General features: G+C 42.2%; 1 protein-coding gene across 1 annotated transcript in view; it reads left to right on the forward strand.

Moving 5' to 3' along the window:
* The first annotated feature begins 793 nt into the window (after positions 1 to 793).
* The window catches only part of LPIN1 (lipin 1), a 319784-nt gene continuing 304698 nt past the window's right edge, over positions 794 to 15879 (forward strand). The window contains 1 exon segment of the mRNA XM_029596877.1: positions 794 to 1007. Coding sequence (XP_029452737.1) covers positions 918 to 1007 — 90 coding nt within the window. The 5' untranslated portion in view covers positions 794 to 917.

Genomic DNA, 15879 nt, shown 5'->3' on the forward strand with positions numbered 1-15879 from the left:
AAAGACTGTGTCCTTTTGCATACATGGACTTTTGGTGCATTAGTGTGATTTCCATTAATATGTTAAATGCATTTAAATGGCTGGAAATACAGTTAAATGCTAAGTTTTCAGGTAATTAACTATTGACCAGTTACGTGCTAAACCATGATGTAGCTTAATTATGACATTATGAAAACATATCACATTTTATTCTTTCTTTTCCTTTCCCATGAGCAATGAAAAGTCATTAAAAGCCAGGGGCCATCCAGTTGTCTTGCTAAAGCACCAGCAGACATCCATGGGCCTCCCTGCCCCTCACTCCTCAGTAAGGAGAAGAGAGTGGAAGTGGCCTGCTGCCCTGCCAAGCCCCTCTTCCCCCCCCCCCCCCCCCCCCCCGCCTCTCCCCCTGCTTTCTAAGCTCATATTAGCTCTGCAAATGAGCTTTTTTTAAATACATGATATATTTGCTTAGCTAATTCTTAGTGCATAGACTAAAATTACTACCCAGTTCAAAGGCAGATCGTTTACTACAATAAGAGGTCTTATTACATTAAACCTATCACACGTTAGTACAAACATCCCGTTATTGCTGAAACAAATTCCTTCTTCCCCTCCACTTCGTTCTCCTCCTTCCCCGAGTATTTTAGGCTCAGATTCTGAAGACCTCCTGCTGAACAGCACTTTGCACTGACCTGGAATACGTGGGGAGTCAGTTGTAAGGAAAGAGTGAGCCGGCTTACATGGCTCATGTTTCTGCTTTGGCTTCCATTCCAAGAAATGACGCAGGTAAAATTAGCAACCAAACATGAGCCCTGCAAATACATTTTCTCAGGATCTTCATTGTCAGGAAAAACTCTTCCTTGCAGGTGGAATATTGGATTATGATGAAAACCTAGTCAGATTGTAGCACATTGGGATTACATTGGGGTTCCTGAGGGATGGACGAAAGCCATGGAATGCAACCACCAGAAGAGAAGCTGAAAGATACCAGACTCATAGAGGACCCCACGGAGGCTCCTTGGTCATGGGTAATGTTGCTAGGTTTCTACTAGGCTATAAATAAATGAATCTCTAAAACTGTGCGCATGATACATGCAACTGTGAAACAGCCCTTTAAATGAACAGTCACTGCTTTGTGCACCAAAGGCCAGATTTACTAAGGCTTTCTTGCCATTTTGTGTCTGTGAGGGAAATACTCCTGCTTCATAGTCTCAAGGTTTTTGCTTTATAGCGTAGGTCAAAGTGTGTGGCAGAATCTACTGAAAAGGCAGCTTCATATTTCCATGTTAGTATTTATATCTATGTAGGCATATTATATCTTTTTTCACATTTTTAATGGAACGTTTTCTTCCTATTTATGCTGGGGCTCCCCAGGAGCATGTTAAGTGCAGCTTTTAAAGTAATGGAGTGTCTGGCTACTATTCAGTACAGAGGAAGTCCCTGCTGGTTAGGCTGGGAATTGTAGAAATACTGTGGCTTACACTACATATTAAACTATCAGGCAGAGAGATTTCAGCTTGGAGGAATGATTTCAATTCAGCATGCTACCTCCTTCCACCAAATCCCCCTCTCAAAAAAACAAGTAACTAAAAAGCAAAAGTATGAAAATGTGTCTCAGCGCAGCTTTACTACGGAAAGCATTAACTTCCTTGCAGAAGATTTTGCTCATTGGCAGAGACAACATAATTCTGATCAAAGTAAACTCAGCGGGAGAGAGAGAAACAAGAAAGAATATGAATTAAAAGTCTGTATTTCAAGTGTTATAATATTCTAGGGCTCATGTGCCAACCTAATTCTCCTTCCATGAGATCCTGATTCAGTTTTCTTTATAAAAAAAAACAAACCAATCTGCAGTGCTTTATTTATTTAATAATAATAGTCAACTTATAACAGTACTTTATTATAAAATGTACCTTAAGGCCTTTATAGTACAAAATCCAGGGGGATGCAAAAAGTATTCACTGGAATAATTTCTGCAGTACAAACTAACCCAAATATATTTTTTGCAATATAAGAAAAAATGCAGCAGGTTGAATATTGCCAGCTATTCAGCTTTGTATGAGATGTTAATTCTGATGACCAGTGCATGTATATATACTTGCATAGAAACATAGACAATAGAAATGATGGCAGAAGAAGAGCAAACGGCCCATTCAGTCTGCCCAGCAAGCTTTCACATTTATTTTTTTTTCTCATACTTATCTATTACTCTTGGCCCTTATTAATAACTTTTTGGTTCTATTTACCTTCCACCCCACCATTGATGTAGAGAGCAGTGCTGGAGCTGCATCTAAGTGATTAATTAGCTTAATTGGTTTGGGGTAATAACCGCCGCAATAAGCAAACTACACCCATGCTTATTTGTTTACCCAGACTCTGTAATTCAGTCCTTGTTAGTTGTTGTCTGAATATAAATCCTCTTTTATTCATTCCCCCTTGCCGTTGAAGCAGTGAGCTGCGCTGGATATGTATTCCAAGTGAACTATCAGGCTTAATTGATTTGGGGTAGTAACTGCCATAACAATGGTTTAATGGTTTATTAAGTTTTATATACCGATACATTGGACAAGCCTTCACATCGGTTTACACAAGATAAAACAGGGTCAGAAATACAATATTCATAAAATAGTAACAGCTAAAAGCTACATAAAGTAAAGGAATAAATTAGCTGTTAAGAAAAGATAAAAACTCATAAAGCATAAATCAAATAAATAAGATAAACATAGTCATAAAATACTAAAGTTAAAACATCTATTAAACTAAATGACATACTGATAAAATAAAATAAAATAAAAAGGTAGCTCATCAAGATGGTTTAAAACAAAAGCATGCTTATGCTGTACTGCTTATTTCTAGCATTGCTGATTAATTGTTTCATGCTCTGCAAAGGCGCATTTAAACAGCCAGGTCTTCAGTTCAGCTTTAAATTGCTTTTTTTCAGTGGTGAGTCTCAAGCAAGCTATACCCATGCTTGTTTACCCAGACTATGTAATTCAGTCCTTGTTGGTTGTTGTCTGAATATAAATCCTCTTTTCTTCATTCCCCCTGCTGTTGAAGCAGAGAGCTATGCTGGATATGCATTGAAAGTGAAGTATCAGGCTTATTTGTTTGGGGTAGTAACCGCCGCAACAAGCAAGCTACTCTCCCGCTTTTTGTGAATGCAAATCCTTTTTTCCACATTTCCTCTTGCCGTTGAAGCATAGAGCAATGTTGGAGTCGCATTAATGTTGTGTATGTTTATTGAATAAGGGTATCAACCTCCAGGTAGTGGTTGTCATTCCCACAAGCCACCCCCATGCCTCTTCTCTTCATTCACATCCTCTAGACTTTATGGATCCACAGTGTTTATCCCACGCCGCTTTGAAATCCTTCACAGTTTTGGTCTTCACCACTTCCTCCCGAAGGGCGTTCCAGGCATCCACCACCCTCTCCATGAAGAAATACTTCCTGATTTTGGTTCTGAGTCTTTCTCCCTAGAGCTTCAAATTGTGACCCCTGGTTCTGCTGATTTTTTTCCAATGGAAAAGGTTTGTCGTCTTTGGATCATTAAAACCTTTCAAGTATCTGAAAGTCTGTATCATATCACATCTGCTCCTCCTTTCCTCCAGGGTGTACATATTTAGATTCTTCAATCTCTCCTCATAAGTCATTTGATGACATAATGTAATAGAAGGAGAAAGCTATCACAATACACTGGCAGCAGATGAATCATAAATTGGTACAGTAAATGTTATAATTGAGGAATGTAAGCGGCTTGTATTGAATTCTGTGACTATGAGGGGAAGGAATAAATATGCATATTAACAGTGTAATTTTACTGATAGTTGAGGAGGAAACCTTAACAGATGTAAAGGAGTTTAACAGATGTGATACAGGTGGATGAATGCTGCAATAGGTGGACTAAATTAGATCTGATTTCTGCTAGATAAGTTTTGCATGAAACAAATACAAAATATAACTTAAATTGGCCACATAGTTAAAGGGATATAAATGTGCAAGGAATGTGCATTTAACGGAACAACCTACAGCAGAGGTGGTGGCTAACTAAATTAGTGGCACAATTCAAGCATGCAGAGTGATGTGGTAAGTGGGGGGGGGGGGGGGGGGGAGGAAATGACCAGGTTGAGTCGGGTCTGTGATAACATTATAAATAGGGGCAACTGGGCAAACTGGTTGGTCCAAGAGATCCCTATTTGCTGAAATCTGAAAGGCTGGTCAATAACTGTGTTCAGTGAAGCTACCAAAGAATATTTAGAAACTGGCAAAGAAGTATCATTTGGAAGGGAGGAGTGGCCTAGTGGTGAGAGCAGGAGGCTGCAAAGCCAGGGTTCAGATACTGCTGATGCTGCTTGGGCAAGTCACATCACCTTCAATTGCCTCGGACTGTAAGCCCTCTGGAGAAAGGGCAATATCTTCTGTGTCAGAATGTAAGTGGCTAGCCAGCCATGAAAGGTGGGATATACACCAAAGAGCTTTAATTTACAACACAGAGTTCATTTTCCAAAAGAAAGTGAAAAATCACAAGTAAGAAACAATTTGTGCTGTTTTCTGTGCAACCCGTCAGTTACGTGCCTTAAAGCTATTTTTTTTTTTTAAAATGGTGAGTTCTTAGGAAACACTCTAGGGTGTGAGCAGAAACGACCGATTTATTTCTTTTTCCAGTTAAATGTATGTGATGTATTGGTGAGCAGTCGTCCTCTGGAATCACTGGGGGGGGAGGGGGGAGATGTTGATAAAAAGCCTTTTGCATTACATGGGGGAAACGGTTCGCTCCTACTAAGGGTGAGGATTTCAGAGCATCACTCTGCTGCTGGACATGGCACTCTGGCACCGCCGCAGACACACCGTCAGGAGTTTAATCGTTCAGACGGAAATAAAACGGAAAATGTCATAATGCCTCTGTATCGCTCCATGGTGAGACTGCACCTTGAATACTGTGTACAATTCTGGTCGCCGCATCTCAAAAAAGATATAATTGTGATGGAGAAGGTACAGAGAAGGATGACCAAAATGATAAAGGGGATGGAACAACTCCCCTATGAGGAAAGGCTAGAGAAGTTAGGGCTGTTCAGCTTGGAGAAGAGACGGCTGAGGGGGATATGATAGAGGTGCTTAAGATCATGAGAGGTCTAGAACGGGTAGATGTGAATCGGTTATTTACTCTTTCGGATAGTAGAAAGACTAGGGGGCACTCCATGAAGTTAGCATGTGGCACATTTAAAACTAATCGGAGAAAGTACTTTTTCAACCAATGCACAATTAAATTCTGGAATTTGTTGCCAGAGGATGTGGTTACTGCAGTTAGTGTAGCTGAGTTTAAAAAAGGATTGGAAAAGTTCTTGGAGGAGAAGTCCATTATCTGCTATTAATTAATTTGACTTAGAAAATAGCCACTGCTATTACTAGCAACAGTGACATGGGATAGGCTTAGTTTTGGGGTATTTGCCAGGTTCTTATGGCCTGGATTGGCCAGTGTTGAAGACAGGATGCTGGACTTGATGGACCCTTGGTCTGACCCAGTATGGCATGTTCTTATGTTCTTAGACTATGACATCTTTATGTGACTGAGCAGATGGGTCTGTTAGATGTGGTGATTGAACAAATTTCATTTCATCTTTTATTTACTTCTCCAGATGGTGCAGAATGGAATTTTTGGATGGTATATTTTCATTCAACAGAGGGGAAGGGAAGGATGATTTTCAGTCTCTTACCCAGGTACATTGGCCTGGCTGAAAATTGCTGCCCTCTAGATAGCTAAAAGTATGCGCACGTTTCCATAGTGTGTGCACTTTTTAGCCAGGTTACCAAGAGGTGTTCCTTGGGAATGTGTTTAGGTTGGGGAGGAATACAATGCATGTACATTCTATTCTGATATGTCCATGTGCTCCTTTGGCCCCCATCAGCAGCCTGCATGAACAGCAGCTGCCCACGCATGCCGGTGCTTCTACCCAGGTGTTTTCTCTTTGAAAATTGGCCTCAGAACATGTATTTCTTTTGCACAGGCTTTTGAACATTGCCTCCTACAAGAACAACTTGCTTCATCATATTAATTGATATTTTTGCTACAATTCTGAATATCTGACTGCCTGTACGCATTCTCTTCCTACTTTGTTAGTGTGCTTCTTTAAGGGTTTGTTATACAGGTGTTGGGGGACCCACGTGTTATGATTGCTGGTCCGTGGGCTATCCCCATGGACCACTGCTCTTACCTCGGGCCCGGCCCAAGCAAGTGCGCTGTGACCCGGTACGATGCGGGATGTCCTCTGGTGTGTGCTGCTGCCCACAGCAGGGGCGCCATCTTCTCCTCTGGCCCCAAGCCCATCCCAACATTGATGGGCACTGCAGGGGAGGAGACCTCCAGGGAGGGACACGGCAATCACTGTGCTGCTCCCACTTCAGCCACATTGCCTGGGTGCTGCTGCTGCCTCTTCGCCTGCGGCTGGCCGCCACGTTTGGCTGATCTTCGACGCCGGGGTTGGTCCGGGCCCTCCCTAGGCGTGCGTGCCTGACTTTGCCCTTTCTTAAAGGGCTGGTGGCATAAACAGACAAATGGTGCTCACTGATGACATCACCACTGGGGACTATTGGCAATAAGTCTTCTCCTTGGAGAAGTGCATTGCCTCAGCATTCCTGATCCCTGCTGTATTCCTGAGTTCCTGTCTTCCTGTGTCTTGGTCCCGGTTCTGTTGGCAGTCTGGTTATCTTGAGTTCTTGTCTTCCTGGTCAGTCTTCCTTCGTTGTTGTCAGTGTTTCGTTTTGCTCCTGTGGCTCCTTGTCCTTCTCTTTGTTCCTTGTTTCCCCCAGATTGGACTTCTGGCTTTGATTTTGGACTGGACTTCTGGCTTTGACCTCAGATTGGATCTTGATGCTGCTTGACCTCCGCCTGCCACTGACCACTGCCTGTTTACCATTACTGATTGAACTCTGCCTGGCCTGACCTCTGTCTGAACCTTGACACTGAGAGAACTCTGCCCATATTAACCGCAACCTGAGCCTGACCCTGATTACCTACTGCCTGCCTTGATCACTGCTTGACCTGACTTTGCTCTCCCTCACTGTGCTGGCCCACAACTATTTCCATGTGACAAATCTTCACCTCCACAGAGGCCCATGTCTAAGTACAGCCGGCCCCGGCATCCGAGGGCTCAACCAAAGGGGAATTTGAGGGCTGGTATTGGTGAGGCTCCAGTTGGGCCTCTGCTTCAGTAAGCTCTGCCTGCCGATGGTGAGGACCGCTGTGCCAACTCCCCTTCGGCACAAGGGTCTACTTCTGCAACACCGCATCAAGTACTTCCTCCCAACAAGGGGCAGGAAAGGAGATGAGCACAGCAGCCGAGCTCTTTGGTTAGAGTTAAGTTTGCCTGTGTGTGTGTGTGTGTGTTTAGGGGGTAGGTGAGTGGTGGTGGGGGGAACGAGTTTCAATATCATGACTGGCTTGTAGTTCCTTTTTACAGCCGTAGACCTGCATCAAAAAGGGAAACTACCTGCGATGTGTCCCTTTGAAAATGAGATTCAGGAAAGACCATGGATACCCATGTGCCCGCATGTATCTTCCCTCCACTGCACTTAATCCACTACTTTTCCCTGTGGCTAAAAGTGCATGTGCTGTGAAACTGTGCCACCACGCCACTGCATGTTGTGAAACCATGTGTGCACTTTTAGCTGCTGACAGAAGGATAGTCAGTCTTCAGCCTGGGGAACTTACCCTTGTGACTGCTTAGTTATCCAGTCAATTTCCTTTGAAAATTGCCCTCTGTATACCTTTTTCTACTTTGTCAAGAGGTTCACCTGGTGTAAGCTTATGTTTGCAGCTAAAATGTGTGTTGGGATTTGGGCACTTTTTTTTTTAAACTCTTGCAGTTGTTTATTTAATAGAACCAAAGTTGTAGATCAGGGGTGGCCAACCTTTGCCTCGAAGCCACAAGCTCTGCCATGTGCAAAATGTGGTTCTTACCCTCCTGCTCCCATAGCAACTGAGCAGCAATGCAAAGGACAGGAGAGAAGGGAGCCTACACAAATAAGAGAGAAACTGTTCTGCTCCCTGCTCCAGTCCTTCTCCTCCTGTCCTGGCAGTGCTACTGGTTGCTGCAGAGACAGCAGGGAGGGTTTGATGGTAGGAAAAAGCCATTTTTCTCTGCTCATCCCTACTTTGCTTATCTCCTCCCCTTGCAACTAGCAGCAGAGGAGTGCAGGAAGAGAAGCTGGAATTGACAGAGCAAAGAAGAACCAATCATTTCCCTGCTCCAGCCCTCCCAATTCTTTCCAACTCCCTGGGTCTGGCTAGCTCAGCTCCTCTCAGTCACACTCCCACAATGCCCCTAACTTATCCGGCTAAATTCCAGGCTCCCAACTTATTAGCCAGCTAGATATTAGCTGCATATGTACCCAAATATTCATTCAGCCGGCTGGCTTCAGAGTTAGTTGGCTCAGTGGTTTTGAACCTCTTAGTCTTTTGACATACCATGGTGTGTAGTTTATTGGGGATTGTCTACCAGTAACAAACACGGGGATAGGGGGAGGAGGATATGGCAAGGTAGAGTTCACAGAGGGGAGACCATAGGGGTGGGTTTTCTTGGTCAAGCTCGAGAAAAGCGAATATACTCTGGGTCGCCTCTGGATGGGTCCACTACACCATCTGATCATTTTTCTTACTGAACACTCTCCGAGACATGGCCCTTAGAAATAACGAGTGCCCAACCCTCTCACATTTTGTGTGCCTTGTTCGGGGGGAGGGGTGTTACACACAGGAACAGGATCTGTACGTTAAAAAAACATATTAGTCTTAGAGCTGTCTGCTGCTGTGTAGAATGAGATGTATAGATTAATTAAACTCCTCTGTTGATGAAGCAATGATCTGTCACAAACAATGTCGAATCTATAGAGTCTCACAGGTCATAGGATAAGAGGAGATTGCACCTTTAAAATACTTTTATTGGGTATTTTTCTCTCTCTCTCTAAAGTGTTCTAGTCAGAGGTCAATGATGAGGTAATCAGCAGAATTCACAGATTCTTAGAGATCTGACAAGAGCTGTGACACTGTGAATGCTTCTGCTATGGCCTCTGAAACCGGGTTGAGACCAGCAGCTCCTTTCACACAGGCCACCTGAGCTGGGATATGAACCTGCAGCTACAGCTGAAATGAGCTGCTGGAACATGAAGTTTTTGAACTGTTTCTGTAGTTCACTTAGCCTGTTGCTGCTAATTGCTTATGGATTCTGCAAGGTCTAACTACAGACTCAATGGTCCATCTGCTCACAGCTGTAGCTGGTAATTCAGGGTTTTATGTTTTTTTCTGCCTTTGGAAATGCTATGTGGCTAAAAACCTAGGGATTGTTTTATTCTTTAAGCAGTCTATTGCTTTGATCAGTTTCTTTTATCTGCATTGCGGGACTAGCTTCTGGATCAGCGTGTTTGACCAGTTACAGGACTAGTGTGTCCTGCTTCCTCATAGTTACTGCCAGCATTACAATGCTGGACCTTGTACATAGGACTGTGTCTGTCTGATAGCACTACAGAAATAAGGAGTAGTAGGAGCGGTAGTGGACACCGCAGCAAGTTTTGATAAATGTTTTATTTCTTTCCTATTAGGTGGGCAGGACACAAGCAGCAAACAGAGGCTTGACTCTGCAGTAACAAGCAAAATGCTTTCAAATATCACAGATCAGTCTGACTCACTAGAACCCACAGAGTAGCAATACTTAACCTTACACAGACCCAAGTAGCATTTTATTGCTGAAATTCTGTAAAAATGTGGGAGATAACCTGTAATAAACAAGCAGGAAGCACAGGATCTGTGGCAGTGACTAAGCAAACTTGGGAAATGTTTGCCTGTAAGTTGAGCCCTTGGCACAGACACACATCATCATAAGAAAGCCTACCAGAGTTTAGAGCACTGCCATCACCAACTACCAGAGAAAATACTGAAGTGCTTATATTTTCCATCTCACATTTGGCCATTCAGTTTTCCCCTGTCCCAGGGCATGCATACGTTTTTGTTGCCCTTGGCAGAATTGAGTTTGTGGAGTAGACTGGGATAAAGAAGTAGGTCAGCTACCTATTACTTATAGAGTCAACCACAGTACAACTATATGAACAGCATATCTAGGATATACTCTGTGACGGTAACTTTGATAGCGGCAAGTAGGCGCACATATGCATGCGTATGCCAGCTTGCACCAGAGGATGCGGCCATTTTATAACATGCGCTCATGGTATAGGCTGTACACGTGTATATGTGCGCACAATTTTATATGGATGTACGCATGTGTGTGCAAATGTTGCCTCTATGTGTGGGGGGATTTTAGTAGACATACACACTGATGCAATTACCAGTTTCCCCAGTTCCTTCCCAGTTTGTCCAGGTAAGGGATAGGACTTGCTAATCCCGCTATTAAATAGCCTCCCTTTTACCCTCTTAGCACAAACCGTTAAAATCTCACTGACTAGCCTAGAATTTTTTATTTTACTATTTACATGCCATTCATAGCAGTAGTAAAGTTACACAGCAGGGGATCCTGGTGTGCACTCGTGCATGAAAATAAGTGCACATTTCATGTTAAAGTCCTGAAACGCCCATGTCCTGCTCTGACCACGCCCACACCTACCCTTTTTTGTGCACATACATGCGTACATGGGCGCTTTTATTTATTTATTTTCTTAATAATTTTTTATTTATATGCTTACAATACAATTCAAGAAAATACACTTGAATTAGAAAGCAGAAAATTAGGAAAAGTCTAACATTCATTATAAGCTAAATCACATATTGTATATCTTTCTGTATATCATTCTGCATATTAAGGCCTCACCGGGGGGGCGGGGAAGATGTACATAACCAGAGGAAAACTTTTTCTTGTCAATGGAAAAAACAAACAAATCTGCTACAGGAAGCCATTTTTATATGATTGTGGCATAGCTATATATGCACTCACTCCACAATTGGAATGGGTGATGTAGAAGTGGTTGGCGCTTTCTCTTTCAAGTAATCTGCCAACTGTTCTGGCGTGATAAAAATATAAGTATTGCTACAAAACTTAATCACACATATACATGGATATTTCAATAAGAATAAAGCACCTAAACTTAACATTTGAGGTTTCAATTGCAAAAATTGTCTTCTTTTCAATTGCGTGGGCCTTGCCAAATCAGGAAAAGCACCCACTTTTAAACCCAGAAAAGTCTCAGTTCTAGAACAAAAATATTTTCAAAGTATCCACTCTCTATCTGACTCCAGCAGAAATGAAGCAATCAACGTAGCAGGTCTAACTTGATCTTTCTGCGTAGACTCTAAGATATTTGTTATATCAAGTTCAGGTTCAGGGGTTATAGGCATAAGGATCTGGAAACCCTTATTGACATCAGGATTCTTCTTGAAGGGTGGTATGTAATATACCCTTGACATAGGAGAAAACGCTTGTTCCGGAATCTTTAAGGCTTGCGATAAATATTTTGTCCATGTATCACGAGGAGTGACCAACGGATCCTTCGAGAAGTTAATGACGCTCAGGTTTTCCCCTCTTATTTTATTCTCTAAGTGATCCATTCAGTTTAATAGGAACTGATTTTCTTTAATGATTTTTTGTTGAACATCCAGCGAATCTTTTAACTTTCCCTCCAGAGATATAACCTTATTTCTATTTCCTACCACTTCTTTTTCCATAATCATTATACGAGAATCCATCTGATTGATATAGGAAGCTAACGGATTTAACTGCTGAAAAAGATTGTCATTAACATTCTGAATGGCATCCCAAATTATATCTAAGGAAACCACTTCAGGTTTCAGTATTTCTTTTCTAGATGGAAAAGTAAAAGGTAGTACTTCCCTTCCAAGGTGTGGTGTGGCTGTGCTGTCCAGAGCGTCTCCTTCACCGCCTTGCTGTTCAGAGGGAGGCCGCGACTCTCCGCCTTCCCTCTCAGCAGGAAATCCCAAGCCAACTACTAAGTTTTCACCTTGTTGCTCCAGCAGATCAGAAAAATTCAGATTGTACACCTTGGCGGGATTTGTAGGAGGCCTCCGATCGATCGGGGACAGCGTGTTTGTAGTTCCTGCGGGGAGATGGTTCTCTCTTCCTCCTGTTCACCCTGCTGCGAACCAATTCCTGATCTTGTTGCTTCCCGGGACACATGGGAATCCATCAGGCCCTTAACAGATATTGCAAAGGAAGCGGTTTGGGCCTCCCATTCTTTGGCCCTCCGCTTCCTTGCTGAGTGAGGCATATCGTTATAGAGAAGTCAGAGGCCGGTAGAGCAATCCTCACTCATCTCTGAGCAGATCCGCCATCTTGGATCTTCCCCCGGAAGCTTTTAAAATCTGCTTGGTGCACACTGGCCGTACATACTCATGTATCTCCCAGTTTTGGCGCAAGCCCAGCTTTTAAATTCACTCCTATGCTATGTTAAATACTCGAGGTGCTATTAACCAATGCTATGATGTTCCTTTGTTGCTCATTGCAGTTTTGACCAGGTGTAAAGTCCGTGGGTATTTTTGTAGCTCTGGATCTTGCTGAAGCCAATTTTCCAGCTATCAGGGTTTTTGAAAATTGCCCCAACATCTTTCACCTTTCATCTCCTATGTTTTGCAGCCAAACGACATTTTAAAAATGGACATGTTAATGTTCCATGTCTTGCCAAGGTCTTGCTAGTTGTTCATTCCCCAGAGGGCTCACATTTGAGATACTTTTGCTTCTCCATGCCTCTGTCAACTTCTTCAGTTAAAGTTATCATTTCTAGCAATGCCCTCTGAACTGACCTGGTTTGTTAATGCTCGCCCATTCAGAACAACACCAGCTAAGCTTGGTTTATTCAAGAAGCATGCTTTTTGTTCTGGGAACCAATAACCTTACTTATGCCAGCAGTATTCTTATCCCATGTCTACAAGTTAAAACCACCTTTTTTTTTTTTTTTTTTAATTAGGTTGAAGTTTTCCCCCTATATTTATCATCCCAGCTAGAGTTTGCTGACCAAAGTCAGCTTACTCAGCTACCAACAACTAAAGAATAAACCACAAGAAAAGAAAGTGTTTTTTTTTACACAGACTGAACACAACTCTCCACACCAAACACACTCAGTCTCATACTATTCCACTATCCCTAGAGCAAAAGTGACTGTGTTCGAGAGAGAGGTTGTGTATGCATCAATACTCATGTTGCAGGTTGCAAAGCCTTCTATTGACCAATGTCACAATTATACAGAACGGGTGCTCTCTATAAAGGTCATTTTCAAATCCATTTCTGTAGAGTAAAAACTTGCTTTACCCTTGGAATGGGCTATTACAAAATCACCCACCCGATATGCAGGTAAAAGTACACGTGTAGGCCCTGTAGTGCAAATGTTTAACTTGCAGGGTGAAGAGATGTTTTTATAGGCAGGGATTGGAATTACAAGCATATTTATTGTGTTTTCAAACATATGCATGTAAGTTTTCCCTTCAAAAGCTATGGGATAGATTTTAAAAGCCCTACACACACCAAATCAGGGAGATACGCGTGTCTTTCAGGCCGGTGTGTGGCGCACATATTTTAAGAAGCGTCCATGGATGCACATATTTCCTGGTATGCACACAAAAAAAAAAGTCCAAAAAAGGGGAGGAGCTTTCCAGACATTTAAATAGGAACCAACATGTAAGTATTTACGTGCACAGTCACACGCCAGGGTCCCCAACTGCTTAACTTTACTTCTGCTATAGATGGCATGTAAGTTATAAAACAAAAAAAACTAGGCTTGTCAGTGGGGTTTTAGAGTTGGGGCAGATAGGGTACAAGAGAGGTTAGTTAGCTAGGGGGGGGGGGGTGTAATTGCATCGGCACGTGTGTGTATTAAAATTCCCCCCCTTACATGGTAGAAGCGACATATGCATGCATCCATATAAAATGGCACGCACATTTACACATGTCCAGCCGATTTTATGAGATGAGCACATAAACATGTGCATGTTATAAAAAGGTCACATCCTTGGGCACAAGCCAGCATAGGTGCGTTCATGTACGCCCGTGCAGCTATTTTAAAGGTTCCATCCCTGTGTACAGATTAGCAGGTGTAAATGTGCACAGATAGTTTGGGTGGGGTAATGTTCAAAGGGAAAAGGCGTGCATACTTTCCCTTTAAAAACTGATGTAAAGTCTGCAGGTAAATAAGTGCCCTCAGACTTTATACTAATGCAGGCAGTTACAAATATTACCCCCCAAAGAGGGCAATTTTCAAAAGACACTTGTTTGGATAAATAGCTATTTATATGGGTAAATTGGCTGTCTGCCCATTCTTTTTGCAGATAACAATATGCACAAGGATCAACAATGTGTGCAATTTTACATGCAGAAAAAGGATTGGACTCAGAGGCAGGGGTCGGAGCAGGCCATAGTGTACATAGATTTGCATTTTCAAAACTATGCATATTTTTGGAACAGAAAAGGTACCTGCAGAGAAAATTGCAAAGCTCTGGGAGTACTTTCTCCTTAGGCAGTTTTCAAAGGGAAAGGATCTTTGCACTTTCCCTTTAAGAAGTGGTTTAAAGTCCACAGGTAGAAATACCAGCAGATTTTGCAACTCTTTCGAAAATTGCCCCCATACTTTTTAGACCTCATAGGTTCCTTTTTCAGATGTGTATGTGTGAGAGAAACACACGTGCGGAGGTTGTGCACATATGTGTATGTGTCTGTGAGAGAAGAAGTGGCTAAAATTGGCTATTTATTTATTTATTTAGAAACTTTTATATACCGGTATTAGTGGGGACATCATACCGGTTCACATAAAAACTGCAAGCTTGGAAAGTACATTTCAACAGGGAGAGTAACTGGGCGCGGGGGTAACCAATAGGCAGTATGAAGGATAGAAAAACAAGGAAGTCATAACCAGAGAATAACAATTAACAATTTACAATTTACATTGAATATCTCCTTAATATAAGGAGAGGGCGGTCACCTGGGGGGGGGGGGGGGGGGGGCGGACTACGGAGGAGAAGGGAAAAGCTATTCTGTGTAGGCCTGGTTGAACAGAAATGTTTTTAGTTTCTTTTTGAATTTGATTGCACATGTGTACTCATTGCACAGTGTACTCATTGCACATCACACTGCATATTTATATAGACAGCTAAATGCTTGTTCAATTTCATATAAGTTCTTAAACTCCAAATTGTATTCTCAATTAATAAAGTGCAAAAACAGACCAATCAAAGCAAAGGTTACATCCTTGAGGTGCAGATTTTCGATACAAGCACTGGGTGGCAACATAACACAAATAGTCTTATAAATAGAGGCTATTGTGGATGTGAGCATGTAAGACAGAGAAACACGTGTGTATGTGTGGTCAATGAAGAGAGAGTGGGCGTGCATAAGAGAGGCTCTCGATATGTGAAAACCTGTTGATTATTTTGCTGGATCTTTATAAAAGAAAAATCTATTGCAAATACAGGTAATTGTTCCTCCTGAAACCTTTTGGGTGGTAACTGTAAATATCTTAAGAAGCTTTCACTTTCATTTTGCTGCCATGAATCGTTCAGTGAATCATGCTGCATACCTTTTTTTTTTTTTTTTTTTTTAATTTAAAATGAAGTATTTGTAATGAAAAAAAAAAAGATTTCTTCTGTGACCTTTCAGCCTAATCCCAACCATATGCTAGATAGGGAGGTGCTTTGATTTAGAGCAATTTTCTGACTGAATCCTTGAAGGGGAAAGGATAAAGCACAAAAAAAAAAAAAAAAGGAAATAAGTATCAGACCAAAACAAAGCAAATTATTTCTTATATGTAGCCATAAATGAATTCTGGGGCTGGCTCAATGGTAGCAGTAATGCTATGTCTGTGGAGGCCCTGGGCTTGATATTCTGGTTAGGTCTTCTGCTTTCCAGGCTGACTGGGACTAGGGATGCAGCAGAGGCAGCACTCATAACCCCTGGGGGGAGGCAG

Source organism: Rhinatrema bivittatum, chromosome 3 (assembly GCF_901001135.1).
Source record: "Rhinatrema bivittatum chromosome 3, aRhiBiv1.1, whole genome shotgun sequence".
Lineage (NCBI taxonomy): Eukaryota > Metazoa > Chordata > Amphibia > Gymnophiona > Rhinatrematidae > Rhinatrema > Rhinatrema bivittatum.